Source organism: Kwoniella bestiolae, chromosome 1, assembly GCF_000512585.2.
Source record: "Kwoniella bestiolae CBS 10118 chromosome 1, complete sequence".
NCBI lineage: Eukaryota > Fungi > Basidiomycota > Tremellomycetes > Tremellales > Cryptococcaceae > Kwoniella > Kwoniella bestiolae.
Window position 1 is genome coordinate 7,989,390 of NC_089241.1, and position 21,030 is coordinate 8,010,419.

Sequence of the window (21,030 nt, forward strand, 5' to 3'; positions counted from 1 at the left end):
GATCGCCCCTTATTATCTTGGCAGTAGAACAGAGGTGCTAATGTGAAAAGTGGCACCAAGCATCGGTTTACTACTAGTCACCTTTATAGCGTTCCACGCTGTGATAGGTCGAAACCCTGTGCGAAACCCGACTAGACTGTTCAATCAAACCTTTCATGGAAGCTTCAGTAAACTGTGGTGCTCTTTGGCTGATGCTAGCCTTGTCACTGCAATGACGCGTTATGGTCAACGACCCATACTAAGGATCTCTTGGAGGTATAAGTTGGCATGACGTATATTTCTCGGTCTGTGTTGTTTCAGCTCACTTGTATGTACCTGCTCCGGTCAGGCTGGGAAATTGGGGGGCTAGTCAATGGTGCGTGTAACTTCTCGCTGCACTACCCTGTCCCTCCTCCTCCCCAGACGCGTCTCGGTGATGGTCTTGCGTGTCATATCTCGCTCTGGTTGCGACTCAGGCTGCATTCGAGAAACAAAGAGGCTTCCTGTACGGTTCAATGGCACCACTAAACCAACGAGGCAATCAGACCAGCTCTGCAGGCTTAGATGTCCCGAATCTGTGCATTTCTCATTCTGCTGCAACAATCCGTGCACTATGTCAGGTCAGCGTGAGAAGAACGTGTCCCTCCAGATTGCGCCCTATTTAACTCTGCTTCAAGATCCTCAATTCTCCTAGCCTGAGTGTACGTAAGGGACTGGTAGCAATGATCGACACAAAAATTCAGCGCCTGCGAAGAGGGATGAAGCTCGGGCACTCACCGATAATCGCATGTTCTCTGTGGCTAACGATTCCATCTGCGTTTCCAGTCGGGAGAACTGCAATTTGAGTTTGTTCAATGCGATACCTCTTCTGCCCTTGAGATCTGACTTCCCTTTGAGGTCTACGTCAAACAGGCATAATCGTGATTAAGCCGCAAACACCACGACAGCTGCTACAGGCACAGCAAAAGGTGTTTAACCTGTGGAGATAGAAATCTCTGACACTCACTCTCCCTGAAAGTTCCCATAGACCTTTGTGAAGCTGCTAGCACACTTTCGTGAGGAGTCTCGAGAAATGAGCCAGCCTCTGCACCCTCTACGAAATACCCTTGTGAGTTCTCACCGGCTATTCCCAACGTCGCGGTCGATGATTCTTCGTTACACTTGGTGAGGGAACCGCCGATTTGAGTGTCGCCAGGATGAGATACGTGATCATCCGGACCGAAGGCATTCTCGAACTTGAAAGGACCGACCTCCTCAGCATTGCCACTGGGAGAGGCCACAGTAGTGTTCGTTTCTGTGTTCGCCCCTGATCTGGCAACATGTGGTGTACTTTCGGCATTCAACGTGTTGAAACTGAAGTCGAAGTCCAAGTTGCACAGCTGGTCATATGATTGATCACCTGTCATTAGATCTATATTAAGCACTGAAATGGTCTTTTCGTGATGTGATATCCTGTAATGAAGAGTTTAGCATAATCCCTATCGACTTATAACTCATTGCTTTGGCAGGCATTAAGCTGTCTCGGTAACTACGTCAGACGATCACCGAAACGATTTCCAAGACCTATCCTTCAATGGAAATGTCACTTTCCTCTGTTCTCAGACCCTTTCAGCCTGAAGTCTCTGATATGCTTCCTGTTCACTACGATGCGCAATGGGGGCAAATACGTCTCAAGATGAGCATCAAACCCCCGTGTGGCTTTGCCACCCATCCGAGAACGACGACTATCCAGGATTATTCAGCCAGTTGAACCGGTGGAGGGTAAACAAGTCACGTGACCTGCTTACAAAGTCGATTTCCTTCGAAGATTATTTATCTTCCCCGCTCATACCTGTGGACTTATAAAAGCTCAAGAGAGTTATTACGAAGTTGCATCCTCATCATACATCCCTACCCAAACGCTGATTCGCAAGTTCATTCAAGAGACGGAATGTCAGCCCAGCAACACCACGAAGAAAACCAAGAGCACGAGCACGACGAAGCTCAGCTCGGCGAGGAAGATATCGTCGAAGTAGTCGAGGATGAGGGTGATGAACCTATGGATGATGACGATGATAACGAGCAGTACGACGGAGAAATCATCATTGGTGGGCCTGGGCCAGGGGAGGAGGATATGGTGATGGATGAAGAGGGCGAGATGAGGGAGGATAACTCGTGGGGTGCTAATGGTATGTCCGTCCACCTCACCTTGCCCTGATGCTTACTAATACTGGTATGTTAGCATTACACGCCTCCCAACAATCCATCTTCACCGTAGCCCTCCACCCATCTTTCCCCAACCCACCACTAGCAGTCTCAGGAGGAGAGGACGATACAGGTTTCCTATACTGTCCTATCCCCTCTTCGTCCTCATCATCGTTCAACGCGGACAACTTCCCACCCACAAAATTGACGGGTCACACCGACTCGGTCGTATCGACTGGATGGAGCTTCGATGGCGAGATGGTAGCTACTGGGGGTATGGACGGTAAAGTCAGAGTATGGCGGAGGGTGAAGGGTAAGGCTACCCAGGATTACGAAGAGGCTACGGTGGAGGAATGGAAGAATTGGGAGTTCTTGACTAGCTTGGAGACTGGTAGTGAGATTACTGTGAGTGGACATCGGTTTAGCTCACTGTTCTGAGTTACTGGAAGGTAGCTGATATATTCATGCTTGATTGATAGTGGCTTCAATGGCACCCCAAAGGAAATGTGTTAGCTGCGGGATGTGAAGATGCCACCGTATGGATGTGGAACTGTGAGCTGAGCTGTCCTCGTCTGAGCATGAGTCATGCAGCTGATACGATTTTCCGTGAATGCAGTACCATCTGGAAACACCCTCACCGTTCTCTCATCACATACCATGTCCAGTACGACCGGTGTCTTCCCCCCTCCCGCGGGTCGACAACTCCTCACCGCATCGTTGGACTCCTCTTTGATCCTATGGGATCCCAGAACTTCTATGCCAGTATGGAAATCCTCCATGTTCACAGCTGCCAACTCTCCAGAGCTCGATCCCGCAGAACACGGTATAACGTCCCTGGCAGTCTCTCCGAACGGTCAGATCGCAGCTGTGGGCAGTTCATCAGGCAAAGTCAAGCTTGTCAACTTGACTAATGGATCGACTTTGAACACTCTCGTGGGACACGCCGAGGGAGAAAGTATAGAGGCGTTGGTATTTGTGGATTTACTTGGTGGAGCTGCTGGTGGAGGGAAGGGTGTGGTGTGTGTTAGTGGAGCGACTGATGGGAAGGGATTGGTGTGGGATGTGCATACTGGTAGAGTCAGGGCGGAACTGCAACATGACGTGAGTGTTGGCTTGTCCGATCCATATATATCAAACTGTTTCTTGCCTCCAACATGCGATAGAGAGGTAGAGGTGCAAAGATACATAAGTAACAGATGGGCATGCTAACGCGTTGAATAAACAGGAACCAATCACTTCCATCGCCGCTCACCCCTCACCATTCCTCCACCAAGTAACCACCGCCTCGGCTGACTCGACCCTCAAAACATGGGATATAAGGACCGGAGCATTGCTAGCCACTCATAAAGGCCATGTAGGCGTGGTGAACGGTGTAGCCGTTGCTCCTGTTGAGGGTGGTCAAGCCATCGTCAGTGCCGGTGACGAGGGGGTGAGTTTGGTATGGAAATTGTAAAGGACGGATCAGTTTCGCAAGACTAGATGTGATACGTATAATCATTGAGATATAGTCTCTATCACATGCATTGCATTATCAGTCATCATTATTCAGTTACAGTTCATTAAGAGAATTATCTATCGTAAGACTACCAAGTACTTTACTTTATTCTATCCTACTCAGAACGCAACGAGCAGGAACACACCCTTTCCCTATAACCCCAAGGATCCCTGCAATCCCTCGCCTGGTCTACTCCACATCATCCTCATCCACCCTAGCTACCAAACCAGCCTGTTCCTCCTGATCCTGATCTTGTTTCCTATGACCAGCCGTATCAGGCCTATACAGCCCCGTCGCAAGATCACTGACCCGTCTAGGCGCCCCAATCACCGAGCTCCCAAACGATCTCGAGACGTTCCCAACCGTCGAAAACATGTTGGATGTCCTTCGTCCCATCGCGATGGGTCCATCCAGCGGAGAATGGGGCAATCCCTCGAAAAGGGGTGAAGAAGGTAATGGCGATGATATGGGTGATACCCCGAAGAATGATTTGGTGGGATTAGAGGGGATCGTAATAGTTTTCAATTCAATCTTATCCCATATACTTTTACTCTTCTTCTCTCCGTCCTGGTCGGTTGTACCGGAGAGACCCTCAATCTGAGAAGAATGGATGACCTTTTTGATCTCCGTTAAATCACTTTCGATACCCGCTATCCTCCCTTCCAACCTCCTATACCCCTCATCATTACCCTTCTCTTTCGAAGCTGTATATTCCCTTATTTCATGCATCATGCTTTGAGTGTTCTTGCCCTTACCCACATTCAACAACGCCTCAAACCCCCTGTATACCCTCTCATGATCTGCCAGAGCAATCTCAACGTCCACTCGAGCATCTTCAATCACTTCGTGCAAACCTTCCAAAATCGAAAGCATAATCGGATCGTGACTTCCAGAAGAGGTATGTATAGGTAATGGAGGGAGTTTCGAGAGATGGAGGAAATGTGATTTTCGATTGGATTTAGGTGATGTAGAATTGGTAGGAGGGGTTTGATCGAGCGTTGGTAGACTGCTTCGAAGACCGCTGAGGGAATGGGACAGGTCGTGTAGTGTCTTTTGTAAGGGCGAGTAACGGGCGGTTATGGGTTCGAACATCTCTTTTAGTTGGGTGATTAGGGGGGACGGTTCAATGATTGGTGAGATCGGTGTGGGAGGGGCAATTTCTGCTGATATGGGCTGTAATGTTGTTGTTATCTGGTTGTTATCATTTTCTTCTTCTTCCGACACAAATGTCTTATCGCCTGTTTGATCCGAATGATGAGGGCCCTCATCTTGAGCAGATCCAGGACCCTTCTCACCACCAGCATGCCCATGCTCGGCATCATCCAAATCAAATACCACATGCCCATCTTCCCCCTCTTCCTCCTCGTCCTCAACTTTCACACCCCCAATCGCATCTTTAGCCAACCACTCCACCCTCTGCCGTTCAAGTTCCATCCGCTTCTCAGTCTCATCTTGCAGATCCGCAACCAGCGTCGTTACCAATTCCTCAGCCAGCAATATCCTAGCCAAAGACTCCTCCTGATAGTTCCTCTCCACACCATTCTCTTTCTTCAACCTATTCTTCTTGTCGAGTATCCCACCTAGACCCCTCCATGATCTACTTTTATCGTTCCCTCGCCTCCCCTTCTCCTTCTCCGCCGCGGAAGAGATGATATCTATGACCTCATCCAAAAGGCCCTCGAGAATATCAGGTTCGACCACAACCCCCTCAATATCATTACGTATCTTCTCAACCTTGTTCAACCATTTCTCAAATTCACTCTCCATCTTCTCCTGATTACTTATCAATTTCAACCTCAATGATATCTCTCTTCTTCGACCCGTCGATTCTCTCAAAAAACTTTGAAGGAGATCATCGAATTTCTCATGCAACTTTGTGCTCTTCTCTCGCTCCAGTACTAATTCACTCTTGACATTGTTCAGTTGATTTCGTAGTGTCGAGGAAGTGGCGTTGGACCGAGAACGGAGGTTGTTCAAGTGTATATGAAGGGTTTGATGAGTCTTCTGAGTAAAGGTCATATACCTTTCTACGACTTTGGAGGCGCTCTCATCGTCACGCAGAGCCTTATCTCTTTCGTTCTCAGCTTCCACCCTGAGCTTCGATTCGCTCTCCAGCTGTTCAATGGCCACTTTAGAAGAATGTTCCAGCTCTTCGACTTTCTGTTCTAGAAAATGTATATGCTTATCCTTTGAGATCAGGAACTCGGTGAAATCTTGGAATAATTGTTGGACACCCTTTTGCCCTATCAACAAGTTTGAGATCACCTCCCCGGGCGATACGGGTATAGGTGAGGTGAGTGTGGTAGAAGTGGTGGTCAATGGAGGTGTCTGGAGGTCATCCGTTGAGGTTGGCATTTGGCTTTCCCCATCGAGAGACAGACGCTGTAATGACGGTGTATGGAATATCGAGGAGGTAGTTTTGGACGGTGTCGAGGGAGGTACAGCCGTAGGATCGAGGGAATGTACGAGTGTACGATACTCATCCAATGCGAGGTCGCTGCGAACGATATAAGCAGATATTCGACATGGATGATATACCCCTGATCCTCCTATTCCAGATGGGATCCGGTTTTGTTTCGCTTTCCTTACGTCCCGGCCAGTCTGGACTCACCAAAGCTTCTTCATCTCCTCTGCCTTCTTCCTCTCCCCCTTCTCCCACTCCAGCTCCTCCTCCCTATCTTCCTCTGTCCTCCTCAACTCATTGATAATAGCCCTATCCCCATCTCTCTCCTTATTCACCCTCTGTAGCTCCAGCTGCAACTTACTCAACTCCAATTTCGTCGAGCTGAGCTCCGTCTCTGTCAGATCTAATTTCGAGGATAGTCGGCGATGGGCTAAGGATAGTTCCGTGAGTGCGTTGGAAGTTGGTAGTGGTGTGGGTGGGAGGGGGTTTAATCTGTGCATGGAATGGAGGGTTAGCATTACGTCGCTCAGTTACATGTAGAGCAGGTATCGCCTCCGAAGCTGAGCTCGTCTGTCATACGTATACGACGATGAGACTGACAGATAGATAGGTATAGACGTATGGAGGGGAAAAACGGCATGAGGGAAGGAGAGAGGGACTATAGACCCACCTTAAGACCTCAACCTCCCTCTCCAGCCCCTCTTTCTCCCTCCCCCATCTCTCCTCCTTCTCCTTACTCAACGCAAGCTCCAACCTAACCCCCTGAAGTTGTATCGAAGCTTGATGAGCTGCCTTTTGGTATGCCGCTAATTGTTGTCTCAACGAGGTGAGTTCTGCTATAAGTGGATGCGTGGATGGGAGAAGGGCGATGGGCGGTGAGGGTTGTTGGGCATGTTGAGTAGATTTGGAATTGGATGAGGAGGTGAAGACTGATTTGATCTTTGGTGAGGAGGGGAGGGAGAATGACATTTCGTAGGAGATTGCATGAATGAGCTGGGGAGGTGTGGTGGGTCGGAGTTGCAGGGCAAGATGGATTTTTCAGGATGCGTTGACCTGCTCTGTTGTTGTCTGCCTACACCGTGGTGTGAGGCTGCTCGTCGTGCTGGGTATGTTCCGCAGGCTAACTGATGTCGATATGTGATATATATAATGGATAAGACAATGTGATGAATATCCTCGTAGTGTGCGCAGTGGTCTTCATCATGTTCAAGCTACGAAGGTCAATTCTCATATTCTCATTGTTTTGGTTCATTCGCTCACTTCCATCGGAAACCCATCTTTCACCTATATCATGGCAAATTGAGGACGAGTGCGTTGCATTCGTATCAACATCCCAGCTGCATGTCCAGATCAGAAAGGGTATCAAATGCATTGCATAATCGATCAACTCAGAACACGAATATAAAATAAACAAATCTCGACCCTAAACCCGAGTCCACTTTGATCTGTTCTATGACTTCTGGTTCTATGAATTATAAAACATGAAAAATGCTATGATGGATCGTGAAGACCACATTTTTAGCCTCTGTGTTCCTCTTAAATGTCTATCTCAAACGAGAGACAGCCGACCAACCCACGCTACACCACCGCTTAATCGCTATCAACGAAGAAGAACGATCCAGCCGCTTTTTGTTCCTTGTCCTTGAGCGAATCCATCTTGTTGATACGTGGTCGGCTGTGGGTAGCGTCATGAAATATCAGCACAGTCCTTTCTGTTTGAAACATAATACAATCTGTAGATAGAAGAAATAAACTGACAAGTTGGTAGGATCCCTTCGGAAGGTGATATCAAGCGATTTCAGGAATTTGTTCATACCAGTCAGCAAACCTTCGGGTCTACCATCGGACAAAACATAGTCAGCATTCAACCATGTGTCTAGATATATGTACACGCAAGAGGTGATCATTTGATACTCACTTGTTGGCAGTAGATTCTTTACCGGGGGTACCTTCGAACAAAATAACTCGATCGGCAAGATAAGTAGCCATGATCTATAATGAATCGCAGATCAGCATCATTGTAATTTGTATCGGGTATTTTTGGGCGAGCAGGATAGTATAAATTGTATGAAACGTAGCACTCACAAAATCGTGTTCAACAATGAAAGCAGTCCTCTTCGAACTCATCACAAACTTCTTGATAACCTTGGAAGCCAAGATACGTTGTTCCGAATCCAAGTACGCCGAAGGTTCGTCAATGAGCAATACGTCGGCTGGAACACCCAACACCAAACAGATGGCAACTCTTTGTAACTCTCCTCCGGATAATCTGATAAGAGACATTATCAGCTACGTCACTTTACGGTTTTGGCGATATAACGATAGTTGATGAGAATGACTCACGTCTGTACGTCTTGGTCCATGATTGGTTCGAGGTTCATAGGTTTGATGACGTCGGAGTTGAATTGGGGGTCTGATTGTACCGAAGTAATCAGTACATATTTCGAAAAATTACGATGAGTCGAGAAAGGATAAAGGATAACGGCAACTCACGCATGAACATAGCTTTGATCCTCTTCAATAACAACATTCTAACTGAACCAGGGAACTTGGGTGAAACTATACAAGACAGAAAGCATGCTCAGCCGATGATTCATTCCCTTCCAGTTAGAGCCAGCGATAATGGGAGTATGGGACCGGGCCAACTTACTAGTCTGAGGCTTCATCGACACCCTCAATTCGATCTTATCCTTGACATCATCCGGATCCATCTTCCCGCCCAACAGCTGTACCAACGTGGTCTTACCCATACCGTTCTCACCCAACAGCACGACGATCTCCGAATCAGAGAATGAACCTTGCTCGACGTGAAGCTTGAAATTACCCAACGTCTTGGTCATCTTGGGATAATGGTATGATTTCATCTTGGGTGCAAGGGTTTCGTCGACGGTCTCGGCGATTTTGAACGTGAGGGATTCATCTCTGAATCGAAGGTTTTCAGTGGGGATCATACCGTCCAGGAAGATATTGATACCTGTTACAGCAGACGAGATGAATTAGCTCAATCAGTCTCTACCTGCTGAATCATTTATTCATACATTGTGGGTCGAGATGATGTCGAAGGAGTCATGTAGTAGTCGAAGAGACGTCCAACTCACCTTCCCTGACCGAGTAAGGCATAGTAACAACCCCATAAGTACCCGGCACACCATAAAGCACACAAATGAAGTCCGAAAGATAATCCAAAGTGGCCAAATCGTGCTCCACAACAATCACATAGTTCGTAGCAGTCACCAATCCTCGGATAACCTTGGCCGCGGCGATACGTTGTCTAATATCGAGATACGAGGAAGGTTCGTCAAACATGTAGATATCCGCCTTCCTCACACCAGCGATGGCGATCGCGAATCTCTGTAACTCTCCACCAGATAACTGTCCAACTTCTCTATCTTGCAAGTGAGTCAATTCCAAATCTTCCTCCAATTGTTCTCGATTAGGTAATTCGGATTGTTTGTCAAACATCTTCCCAACGGTCATATTTGGTATCTTGATTGATCTGGGGATTTGGTCCACATACTGAGGTTTCGTAACTGCCTTGATATCATCTTCTAGAACCTTGGTAAAGAAATTTTGCAGCTCCGATCCTCTAAAATATTTTAGGATCTCCTGCCATTCTGGTGGGTCATCGTATCTACCCAAGTTAGGCTTCAATTTCCCACTGAGGACTTTCAATGCGGTGGATTTTCCAATACCGTTCGTTCCTACTAGACCTAGGACTTGACCTGGACGAGGGGTGGGGAGACGATGGAGCTTGAAGGCGTTGGCGTTGTATCTGTGGGTTACGTGGGATTCGAGGTTGGTAGGTAAGTTGAGGATCTGGATGGCTTCGAATGGGCATCTGGTTTGGATAGAAGGAAATAGTCAGTATCTAGCAATGACGACTCGACCTCAAGTTGGCAAACGAGCTGCAACTCACTTCTTCACACAGATACCACAACCGATACACAGTTCCTCAGAGATGAATGCCTTCTTATCCGTAGGGTTCACCTCGATACACAATTTACCCATCTTGACTACCGGACATGATCGTTTACATTCCTGTCGACTATGAAAGGAGGTTGGAGATGTCAGCAGAGCGTGATATACGACGAGTACAAGAAAGTGCTAGCTCACCATTTCTTAGGTTTGCACTGAACATATTAAACAGCTTATCAGTCTCACAGTTCATCTCAAATAAACTGTCCAGTCACTCACCTTGTCGTCTGAGACGATAGCTACACGAGTCAATTTATCAGACATTTTGGCTAATTCCCCCTATTCCCTCTGTTTGATTGTTCTAGCTATGCACCTAGATGATATCTTTCAACCTCCTAGCTCGACTTCTGTCCGTAGTTGAGGATGCCTTGATGAGTGTTGATCCGAGTGCGAGAGTGTAGAGGATAAGAGTATTTGATATATAGCTGAAAATGATTGATATTTTCGACGATAGCCCAAAGTGACGAAAGAGGCAGCGGCGACGAAAAAGCTGAAAAAATCCTCTTTGTTCGTTTGGATCGCATGCCTAGTTGTGTCGTCCAATGAAAAGAGGAACATTGACAAGCAAATAGGCATGCGTATGGCCAGATGGTGCCTGGCTACCGTTCGACGCGTCTAACCTCAACCTCAAAAGATGAAAGATGGAAGACGAAAGATGTCATGTTCATGTTCATCTCGCTGACGTGTACCTCAAGCATCATCGTACACGTACACGATCAACCTCATCTCATGACAAGATAGGATCACCACCTCAGATCGACCAACTGGGCTGGAAGGGGTTTATACACAGTATGTCAACACTGGTAGAGTCGCCGCTTCCTATGGCCGGACCAAACAGCATAACACAAATGCCATTCACCTTGGACCTCTCTTGCCCTTTGAATCTCCCCTCCAAATCTCTCGCTGCCGGTGCAGATTGGCCATTCCAAATCGCGTGAGCTGTCAAATCCCACACCGTCTCATGAGCATAGCTTATACACGAAGTGCACTTCAACCTACAGTGGCGCAAGTACTTTCTCGCAAGAGTCCATCGAGGAGTTCGTCAAGAGAAGGTATTATGAGACGTTGTATCTGTCTGAGGTGGGTCCATGTTGACTGCGCTTGAGTTGAGCTGAGCTGGGCTGATGGGCTCCATAGACGTTATCTCCATTATCAGGATTCACAGCCGACCTTTTCAAACTCATCAACACCCCAAATCCCGACATAGGAGGACTGCTCAAACCCCTTCTCCTGTGCTTACCTCAGATCGAACATAGACATAGGAAACTCATCTTACCCCTCTTATCATCGACGAACCTCTCTGAGGGTATCAGTCAGGTTGAACAGAATGTAATCAAATTCGCACTCGAGCTACGATTGGGAAGTAGAAAAGCATTAGACGAGGGTATCATACCTACACCTAAGAAAATAAGTGACGAGTTGGAGAAGAGAGAGTGAGTTAGTTCAACCCTCATGCGTAAGTCACTGGAGATGAGCTGATGGGACATGTCTAGGATTCTGATGCAGATGATCTTACTCCTTCTCTACTTTACCTATCCTCCTCCCGCATCTCCCGCGATTACAAGCAAGAAGAGGAAACGAAGTAAACATTTATCGCGATCTGAAATGGACTCGCCTACTTCCGTGAACCCAGCTGAAGATCCCAAAACGGCTCTAGATCTACTGATGGACCGTTTGAGCGTCTGGCAGGCGGTCTCGGAACTGGGGTTGGGCTTGGGTCTCTCATCCTCAGATGGTGATGTAAAGGCAAATGGAAAGGGGAAGGGGAAAGCAGAGGAGAATAGTATAGCAAACATGCTAGGAAGGTTTTGGAAGACCGTCATGCTTCCATAGTGAGCCTCATCCCAATCGAAGTTTTAGCCTCATCTCAAGACTACATATCACTGATGGAATGAGATTTCGCGGAACAGCTTTCTACCTAAACAACCCGATCTCTGTTCCACATTCCATCAAAAAGTATTCGGCCACCCTCTACCACCTAGACTCCTTCCTCCGCCCATATCGTCCTCAACTTCCACATCCACGAAGAAACCTCGTAAACCGAAATTAACAAGACCATTACCCAACAGTAAAGACTCCCTTATCCCGCCCCCACCTATACCCTTCGAGAGACCTAGGTCAATATCCAATGAAGGGCGGGGTATATCACGAGTATCCTCCAGAGCTGGCTCAAGGGCACCTTCCGAGAATGGCTCGTTCAGAGAATCACCACCTCCTAGAGATACGAGTCTGGGGATGAAGCGGAGTCTGTCGAGAGCTACTACGGGCAGTGAGAGTTTGCATAATATCGGTGGAATGGGTATGAGAAGGTCCAGATCTAGATCACAATCTATCGACCCACACCCACACCCTCACCCTATGCCCGGTAGGTCAGATAGCTTGTCGAGGTCGATATCAACTGCAGCTCTTGGTGGTCATGGTCCGACGAATAAGAAGGGGTTAGTAAGGAATCAAAGTAGTGGGAAGGACCTGTTCAAGGGCAGGGAAGTGGGACTGATGCGGAGGAGCATGTCAAGTAAGAGGACGGATATGAAGGATGAAAGTCAGATTCAGTCGCAGGGGAGGTTCGGGTTGTTGGGTAGGAAGACTAGTGGAGGGAGGGAGCGGGATGCGATGAGGAAGGGTTCTATGGAGGGTGAGTGGTTGTTTGATCTGCGAATGTATGCGGTGGCCTCATGGATGATAACATATTTGCTTGTATGACAGAGTCCCAGCCCCAATCTCAATCCCAACCCAACACCCTAATCCTAGCTACACCCTCCAAACCACGATCATACCAAAACCCCTTCTTCCGATCCCAGTCCCAAAGTCAAGCACAACCCCATTGGATCCCACCAACCCCTATTCAGGAAGAACAACCCACCCCTAGACCAAACTTCATTGCCGAGACGCCTGTTGCTCCGTCGCGAATCGCTCGTACGGATGTATTACCTCTTGGTGGGATAGCTGCCGGAGATGGGAGCGAGAGCGATGATCCGCTGGGGGAGTTGTGGGAGCTGACTGATGATGAGGATGAGGAGGAGGAGGGGAGGGGGAGAGGAGGGCGGGAGATGATTCCTGAGACGCCTATGAAGTGATTTAACAGAAGTCGAGATTATGGACGGTAAATCGTTCACGCTTGTTTGTCTGATAACCGTTGTATGATTGCTTTGAGTATGTATCTTTATTGAGTACCAGATCAACTGTACGAGTAGCGATTACGTTTCTGAGCTTTAGAGATGATATGAAACAGGGAGGTCATTGAATCTTGGTCAGTCCAGTTCCAGTGTTCACTTATGGTAGCCTAACAGACGAAGCGATAAAGCTGTAGTGACTGTCAATGATATTTTCCCCCATCCAAGATCAATCATTCGTTCTGTTCGTATACACATTAAATCCCATATTTCATGTAACTCGTATCATTGTATTCGGAAACTACCTCTTCCCACTAACCGGTGTACTCTCATCATCCTCATCCCCCAGCTCGAACACCCCTCCCCCTCCCCGGGCGGTATCCTGCGAACTTCTATCCTGATCCGACTCGTCATCCCAGACATTACTTCCCTGCCTCGCCCTATTCCCCGCCCCACCATACACCGCCCCATCCACCCTCGGAGGCTGCTCCTCATCCAGGGAAGAGGCGTTGAACTGATGTCTCCTACCTTGAGCATCTCTGTATGTCGAAGAACCCTGTTCGGTGAGCGGCTCATAGAGCGAAGAGAGCTCGAGTTTGCGTTGGTTCCGCTGGTGTGTTAGGTGAGCGAGGTACAGGAAGAGTGTTGAGCCGAGGAGGTTTGCCTGGTTTTTGGGTGGGGGTCAGTCTAACTGTATAAACTGTATAGGAGGTGAGGGGTTGGCAGAGATGAGAAGGGTGTTGCGCACTCACTACTATATCACCGAATTGGAATTCTTTCCACTGCACACAACATTAATTGAACATCAGCGGGACAGTCTGATAATTTGAATCCGATGGTATACGCTCACTCACAGGTAATAAGCTTTGTATGAATTCACTTATAATCCCACCAACGAAGAAGGCAGTTACCAGTGTGAATAGTAAAGGTGCTCGACGGATGTACCATATTCGTTTACCTGCGCCGCTGAGTACATCAAGACTAGGATTCAGCTCAATTCATTCATTCTTGACCAGGTGGAAATTTAACGTTGTTATTGATGTAGTAGGATATGTGTTCCGGTATGAAAGCACGGACGACGTAGACCTACTCTGGGACTTCTAGTATGAAATAAATCAAATACGTAGCGAAGCCGAGCTACATGAGAATTATAAATTGTATTCAGCATATATCTGGGATAACGATACACATGTTGTTGTGATAGGCCCAATCCCACTCACCCCGAAGAAATGCAATGCCTTGTCATTGACTGGTAATTCGGGTAAGGGGGCCATACCTAATATACCTAGTATGATTATCCATATGGCAGTTGCGAATATCATTCCCTATACTCCAAGACATATCAGCATGAGGCTTTTGATGTAGTGCTGCAATACCTCCTCTTCATCACTACACCCCTTATGATCATACACAGTAGATGAAGACGGACCGCACTCACCGGTCGGATGTTCAGAGGAAGATCCTTCATGGGGTATGAACGCATTAGGAAAGTGATGAATCTACCCCATAATTGCTGTACCATCTGGGTAGGTACTGGATATGATGCTGGCATGTTGGGTTGTGGGGGCTGATACTTGATAGGGTTAGTAGAAGGTGAGAAAGAGAGAGAGATGATGGTGTTTATGGTGTGGTATGGTGGTGATGTAGTTTGGTACTTTTATATGCGTGCCTGGATCAGGTATGGTAGAGTGAGGTTGGGCGGCGATGACACATTAACTCAACCTCATCTACTTCTACTACTATTACTCAACATTCAACCTCCGGCTACTCTCTTCTCTGCACATTCACATTGCTCCATCGTATAACATTGTACATCTACAACAGAGGCCTACCACTCATCAAAGCAACATCAAGGGGTCCATATCATAGCAAAGACATCACTGCACCCAGCCGAAACAACCCTCCCGTATTTTGGCCTTCCCCACCACCACCGCCCATGAACTAGACCCACCAAGATGTCACGATCCCTTCCCACCCCACCGCTCTCCACCCTCCTCTTCTCCGACCTCCAGTCCCTCGCATCATACAATGAAGACATGGAATCTCGATCCCCTAAAGAATGGTTCGACCGTGCCAGACATGAAGCCGACCTTGCCATCCTGGCTGAACGGGGTGGGAAGAAGGAGGAGATGTTCTTGGCGTACACTAGGAGTTGTCAGGCTTATAGCTTTGTCAAGATGCACCCTAAGTCGAGGGATCTTAAGAAGGCGGATCCACACTGGAGTGAGAGGGTAAAGGATTTCAGGGAGGTGAGTCCACTTCCTGCAGATTATACATCATTCGTCTGCGATGAGGGCGAAAAGAGGTTGACGGGTTCGATGGTTTAGACGTATGATGTGTTTTTGGTAAAAGCGAAAGAGATAAAAGAACAGCTGAAGAAGAGGGACGTGGAGACAAATGGGTGAGTAAACGATGGTCGCTTTTACCTTATCATGGTGCATGACCCATTGATCGGTTGTCTATTGACTAATTGACTTTATTGACTCTCCACATAGCTCAATACCATCCCCTCGCCCAGGTCCATCACGTAGCCCCTCCGGCCCAGATATCAGAGGAGGGGGCAGTATAGCAGATCGGATGAAGGCTCTCGGAGGTCATGGAATGGACGTGGGAAATTCGTCTAAACGATTTAGCAAGGATCTTGCCTCACCAAGCAACGTCACCGCTAATCGACCATCTCCCACTACCTCTATCCACTCCCTCACGCCATCCAACCCAGTACAGCCCAACGGCACAGGAGCTAGCGCAGGTGGTAATCTCGGATCATTGAGGACGACCAAGCCTATCAGTAATAGAGAACGAAGTGGATCTGGTGCGAGCTTACATAGTCTTACTCCGTCAGGCAGTGGTTCTACCGGTGTCAAACCGCCAATGATCAAAGAAGACAAAACCATTAATGCTCATCAGACTGGATCTTCTACTCGATCTAGGCGGTCCACGAACCCCATCGAGGGTGATAGACCACTACCTTCCGCTCCGTCATTGACCAACCATTCTCCCGTGACGACCACTCATCCTCCTCAGCCACCGACTATCACCACTTCGTCACCTGCAGCGGGACCTTCTAAACCCCCTTTACCTGCCATTCCATCATCACTTACGTCTCGGAATCTCGCTGCTCAATCCGAAAACAACGAAGCAGATACCTCTTCGGGCACGTTGAAAGACTTCGAGAAAGCTTTCCCATCGTTGAGTGACTTCGGCAAACAGTTCCAAGACGAGGACGAAGATTTACAACGAGCCAACGCTCGAATCGCACAATGGTCAACATCCATTCAATCATCCAGAACTTCTGACAAATCTGGGCTACCGAACGGGTCAGCTAAATTCACACATCATAATCCGATAATGGAGGAAAGTGGCGAATCGCCGGATATCAATTTACCTGACGTCCCCAGCTTTCCTACCTTACCTTCAGCCCCGTCAAATCGACCTGGATTACCATTACCGCCCCCACCCCCTCGACCTGATAGTATCAATCCATTAGAACATGAAGATACGCCCAGTAATGAGAAGGCGTTATCACCTCCAATGCCTGAAGCTGGAGCTGGATTGAAGAGACCTGCTAGTACACCCAACGTAGCTACGTTACCTGGAGATGTGGATCTGTTGTCGGATGAACCAATATTGGAAAATGGGGGAGACAAACATCCTTCCAGGCCACCTGCTCCGATACCACCGCCATCTCGATCAGGTTTGCCCAATGGCGTTGTCAAAGATTCAGCACCTAACGGTGTGACCAGGGATACCGCTCCGACAGCAGGACTGAGGGAAACCAACTTGCCTAATCTGACTTTCCCCGTGGCTGTACCTACCCCTCCACCAGGTCAGACACAACCTTCACCGCGGACCAGAAACTCCTTACCTCAACCTCCTCAGACCAACGGTATACCGCATAGCCAGGAGTTCAAAAAGCCGAAATTCCCTTTCAGTAATTCAGTGACCCCTGATGAGCTTCGATCGTACTTCCTTAATCCAGCTGTCGATGTGCTTCTACTAGATGTAAGGAGTGAGGAAGATTTCAAAAGGGGGTATGTAGGAAAGGAGTACGAACCCAGAGGTGCTAAAGTGAATGTAGTCTGGATGGATCCAACGGTATTGATGCGAGATGGGTGAGTGGTATGGACCTCCTTTGGGATAGATGACGGATCAATCGAATTCTGAACTGATCTGAACCCCTTTGTTCGTTATATTCTAGCATTAATTCACAGAAACTTGAAGACTCCTTATCGCTCTCACCTCCCGCCCAGCAAAAAGCCTTTGCCAATCGAAATCAATTTGATCTTTTAGTGGTATACGATTCAAATTCGACTAATTGGCCAAACAAGGATAAAGTCACTCCGACATCTAGATTATGGAATTCAGTGTATGAGTATGAATTTACAAAGAAATTAGAAAGGACGCCTGTATTGCTGGTTGGAGGGTATGAGGCTTGGAGGGAGTTTATCAAGATGAGAGCGGCGAAGCATCAACAAGCTTATATGGCTCAGCATGGACATGGACATGGGCACAGTCAGTCGGTTCAGGTTAATGGGCAGGGTAGACCTTATAATCCGAAGTCTAATGGATATACTCCTAGGTAAGTAATGTTTGTTGTCAACAAGAGTAAGGGGTACATGTTGAATCTGGTCTTCGCGATGATAGTACACCTCGACTTGATCAGGTCACTTCGCCTAGTTCTTCGGTGGATCTGACTAAGAGAGCTAATAGGGATATGCCGCTGTATCAATCTGCACATTATGCCAAGAATATAACGGACAGTGTGAGTTCATGTTATTATACTACCTATACCTACACTCGATAAAACAGTACTAAGTACATGTATCATTCAGTTCGGCTACGCCCCACAATCAATGACAGGCGAACCATCCTCCTACATCTCCGGCCAACCTTCGCGATCATACGCCCCCTCACCAATCTCTCATACCCGATCTCCATCCAACTATTCGTCTACTGCTACACCCATCACAGCACCGCCTCAAGCATCCATCCATCCAGGTCCAGGAGCAAGACGTCGCTCAGATTACTTGGACCAACATGGACAAGCATACTCCGGTTCAGCGGGAGTATCTTCCCCTCGACCCGCTATTGATTATCCCCAGGCTCATGCGCTCGCCACGGTTCCTCAGCCTCCACCTGCGGCTATCTCGCCTATGGACAGGTACGATACGAGGCCTGCTGTGGTTAGGAGTGGTAGTATTAGGGGTTTGGATCTTGTGGCGAGGGAGGGAGATGAGGTTAGGTATTGGAATGATGTGGTTTTGGGATTGACGGGTTTGAAGAACTTGGGAAAGTGAGTTTCATCTCTAGACTAGCGTATTTGGCTTCACCGTCATTCTATGTTTTGCCCGATCGTTTGCTCGAATGTAATCTCCATCGCTAATCACACGCTGACCTTTCGTCAATAGCACTTGCTACATGAACTCGACATTGCAATGTCTCTCAGCGACGTATCCATTCACCTCGTTCTTCTTAGGTATGTTAGCTTGTCCTAGACTAGTACCCCCACATGAGCTGACATTGGTGCACGTAGACGGATCATATAAACGCTCAATCAACATATACAACCCCCTCGGAACAAAAGGTAACCTCGCCAATGCCTTTGCGGAGTTGCTCAAAGCACTGTGGAAAGAGGACTACACCTTCCTATCTCCCGTCACATTCCGAAAAAACATCATCACTTTTGCATCTCAATTTTCAGGTACAGACCAACATGATTCTCAGGAGTTCTTGTCGTTCGTCCTTGATGGATTACACGAGGATCTGAACCGTGTTAAACACAAGCCTCCGCCTGTTGAGATGACTCCCGAACGGGAGGCTCAACTTGAGACGTTGCCGCCTGAGATTGCTTCGGAGAAGGAATGGCAGATCTATAGAATGAGGAACGATAGTTTTATTGTGGATTTGTTTCAGGGGCAGTATAGGAATAGGCTTGAGTGTCTGACTTGTCATAAGGTGAGTATGGGTTTTTAGCCCTTTTGGTTTTGGTGATTTGTTTGAGTTTGTACCCCTTTTGGTCTTGGTGATTTGCCTCCCAAAGTAAGGATGGGCTAGGTCGACGACCGGCAGTCCAGCCTCTTTCTGGGATACTTGGTTGGAATTGAGCCTGGACCACCTTGCTGACGACGTGACTCATCAGACCTCGACCACATATGACGCATTCATGTACATGTCTCTCCCGGTCCCCGCTGGAAAATCCAAAGTTGTCATCCAAGAGTTGATCGACGAGTTCGTCAAAGCAGAAGTGATGGAGAAGGAAGATGCATGGTGAGTATCTCCGTTAAATCCCTCTACGCAGCATGTAATCTCGTGGTGTATGAGCTGTAGGCTGATATGGATCTATAGGAACTGCCCCCGATGTAAAGTCCCTCGCCGAGCATCCAAAACACTAACAATTTCTCGACTCCCACCCGTCCTCCTGATCCAACTGAAACGATTCACCACCCAAAACGGGGTCTTCTGGGATAAATCTGAAACTCCCGTTATTTTCCCTGTGAAGTCATTGGACCTTACTCGATATGTACCCAGAAGACAACAGACGGGAAGAGAAGATTTGGAAGATCCGCGATGCCAGGTTGGACCGTTCAAATACGATTTGTATGGGGTTAGTAATCATATGGGAACGTTGAGTTCGGGGCATTGTGAGTTGGCTGTACTTCGCTCTTCCTTTTCCCCTCTCACACTACGGTGTACTGTCATGTTCGCTTCACTGCGTGCCGTTCGTCATGGGAGACTGTAATGACGGCAGATGGGGCGAGCACGCAGAGCTGACCTTGTGCTTATACATCTCTCTTAGACACCGCGTATGTCAAATCAAGTAAAGGGTGGATGTACTGCGAAGACTCGAAGGTGTCCAAAGCTCATGAGAAGGATGTGGTGGTGAGTTTGGTCATATTCGTATCAATGAAGTTACAATCGGTGCTGATATCTGTTCTTTGTTTTACGATCAGTCACGTCCCGCTTATATCCTGTGAGTATTCATTTATCTTCCTACACTAGATTGTCCTATGCTAACTGATGATTCAGGTTCTATAAACGGGTACGAGCGTAATTACTTTGAGCTTAGAGCACTGAACAGCGGACACAAACATAGATTCAGAATCCAAATGCCGTTAGTTTGTTGACATGAAAGACGGTCGCTTCTTGTTGTACGATGACACCATTCAACGATATTTGTAAATTACCAAATTACTTGAATTTTTGCGTTTTATCTCTTACTAGACTGGTGAAAATGCTATATGAATCGCACTTGTAGCGTTACCTTTTACTCTACTATCGTACCAGAAATAGGGGGAGGGAGATTGAAAAGATGCCGTTATGCGGAAGTATACGTTTGACCTGATCTAATCGATAAACGCGAGGCGGGCGTGCGACTCGCTTAGAAATGCACCGACTTGCCCCTACCTCATACAAGTTAGATCAGGTCTGAGAAGTTCATCAGTACGAGTGCAGAACTGTTGTGACCGTGCATCGATGGATGAGGATGAATGTCATTATGATAGTACGGCAGTTCTTATAGGAACGGTTAGTACCTTTCTCATGGTGTTACCTGAACCGGGAAGAGTGAATCCTGTACGAGACAGAAGGATAAGGAACCGGGAATCCATGTACTGTATGTACATCCCACATTTTTGCATTTGCATCTGTATTGGTCGTATAAGCACATCGCGTCGCTCCATATGCATATGCAGAGAGTCCAACCCACTCGGGGTGATCAACTGTTCATCCCCAGGAACCATGGCCTGCAATCGATAGAGAGCTTTGAGCGGAGTGAGAGAAGAGATCCAAATTCCATATTCCGGAAGTACCGGGATCGAAAGTTTTTTTTGGTGATTCTTTACACTATGCCACCATGCGGGTTCGGACTACAGGATCCTGAA

At 47.6% G+C, this 21,030-nt stretch overlaps 7 protein-coding genes across 7 annotated transcripts; 3 read left to right on the forward strand and 4 right to left on the reverse strand.

The window, feature by feature from the left end:
• Positions 1 to 590: 590 nt before the first annotated feature.
• I302_102994 (uncharacterized protein) lies at positions 591 to 1,385 on the reverse strand (the record flags this gene model as incomplete). Its single annotated transcript, XM_019188363.1, has 3 exons — positions 591 to 692; positions 757 to 878; positions 986 to 1,385. The coding sequence occupies 3 exons, from the start codon at positions 1,383 to 1,385 to the stop codon at positions 591 to 593; spliced, it is 624 nt and encodes a 207-aa protein (XP_019051241.1).
• A 524-nt stretch (positions 1,386 to 1,909) lies between these two features.
• I302_102995 (uncharacterized protein) lies at positions 1,910 to 3,616 on the forward strand (the record flags this gene model as incomplete). Its single annotated transcript, XM_019188364.1, has 5 exons — positions 1,910 to 2,147; positions 2,201 to 2,568; positions 2,643 to 2,715; positions 2,780 to 3,264; positions 3,389 to 3,616. The coding sequence occupies 5 exons, from the start codon at positions 1,910 to 1,912 to the stop codon at positions 3,614 to 3,616; spliced, it is 1,392 nt and encodes a 463-aa protein (XP_019051242.1).
• A 231-nt stretch (positions 3,617 to 3,847) lies between these two features.
• On the reverse strand, positions 3,848 to 7,031 carry I302_102996 (uncharacterized protein; the record flags this gene model as incomplete). The annotated part of the gene is made up of 3 exons (XM_019188365.1): positions 3,848 to 6,155; positions 6,270 to 6,554; positions 6,733 to 7,031. 3 exons carry the CDS (start codon positions 7,029 to 7,031, stop codon positions 3,848 to 3,850), a joined length of 2,892 nt encoding a protein of 963 aa, XP_019051243.1.
• Positions 7,032 to 7,652: 621 nt separating this feature from the next.
• Positions 7,653 to 10,301, reverse strand: I302_102997 (uncharacterized protein; the record flags this gene model as incomplete). Its single annotated transcript, XM_019188366.1, has 11 exons — positions 7,653 to 7,737; positions 7,821 to 7,898; positions 7,981 to 8,054; positions 8,148 to 8,331; positions 8,406 to 8,475; positions 8,556 to 8,621; positions 8,713 to 9,036; positions 9,161 to 9,900; positions 9,979 to 10,107; positions 10,176 to 10,192; positions 10,257 to 10,301. 11 exons carry the CDS (start codon positions 10,299 to 10,301, stop codon positions 7,653 to 7,655), a joined length of 1,812 nt encoding a protein of 603 aa, XP_019051244.1.
• A 527-nt stretch (positions 10,302 to 10,828) lies between these two features.
• I302_102998 (uncharacterized protein) lies at positions 10,829 to 13,114 on the forward strand (the record flags this gene model as incomplete). Its single annotated transcript, XM_019188367.2, has 6 exons — positions 10,829 to 10,971; positions 11,039 to 11,117; positions 11,175 to 11,470; positions 11,531 to 11,869; positions 11,948 to 12,672; positions 12,744 to 13,114. The coding sequence occupies 6 exons, from the start codon at positions 10,829 to 10,831 to the stop codon at positions 13,112 to 13,114; spliced, it is 1,953 nt and encodes a 650-aa protein (XP_019051245.2).
• A 337-nt stretch (positions 13,115 to 13,451) lies between these two features.
• I302_102999 (uncharacterized protein) lies at positions 13,452 to 14,702 on the reverse strand (the record flags this gene model as incomplete). Its single annotated transcript, XM_019188368.1, has 6 exons — positions 13,452 to 13,814; positions 13,903 to 13,932; positions 14,005 to 14,116; positions 14,241 to 14,287; positions 14,371 to 14,475; positions 14,589 to 14,702. 6 exons carry the CDS (start codon positions 14,700 to 14,702, stop codon positions 13,452 to 13,454), a joined length of 771 nt encoding a protein of 256 aa, XP_019051246.1.
• Positions 14,703 to 15,105: 403 nt separating this feature from the next.
• On the forward strand, positions 15,106 to 20,124 carry I302_103000 (uncharacterized protein; the record flags this gene model as incomplete). The annotated part of the gene is made up of 13 exons (XM_065869597.1): positions 15,106 to 15,399; positions 15,478 to 15,551; positions 15,646 to 16,359; positions 16,438 to 17,262; positions 17,349 to 17,729; positions 17,795 to 17,912; positions 17,983 to 18,443; positions 18,559 to 18,626; positions 18,684 to 19,105; positions 19,290 to 19,417; positions 19,496 to 19,791; positions 19,947 to 20,029; positions 20,101 to 20,124. The coding sequence occupies 13 exons, from the start codon at positions 15,106 to 15,108 to the stop codon at positions 20,122 to 20,124; spliced, it is 3,888 nt and encodes a 1,295-aa protein (XP_065725669.1).
• Between the last annotated feature and the right edge of the window lie 906 nt (positions 20,125 to 21,030).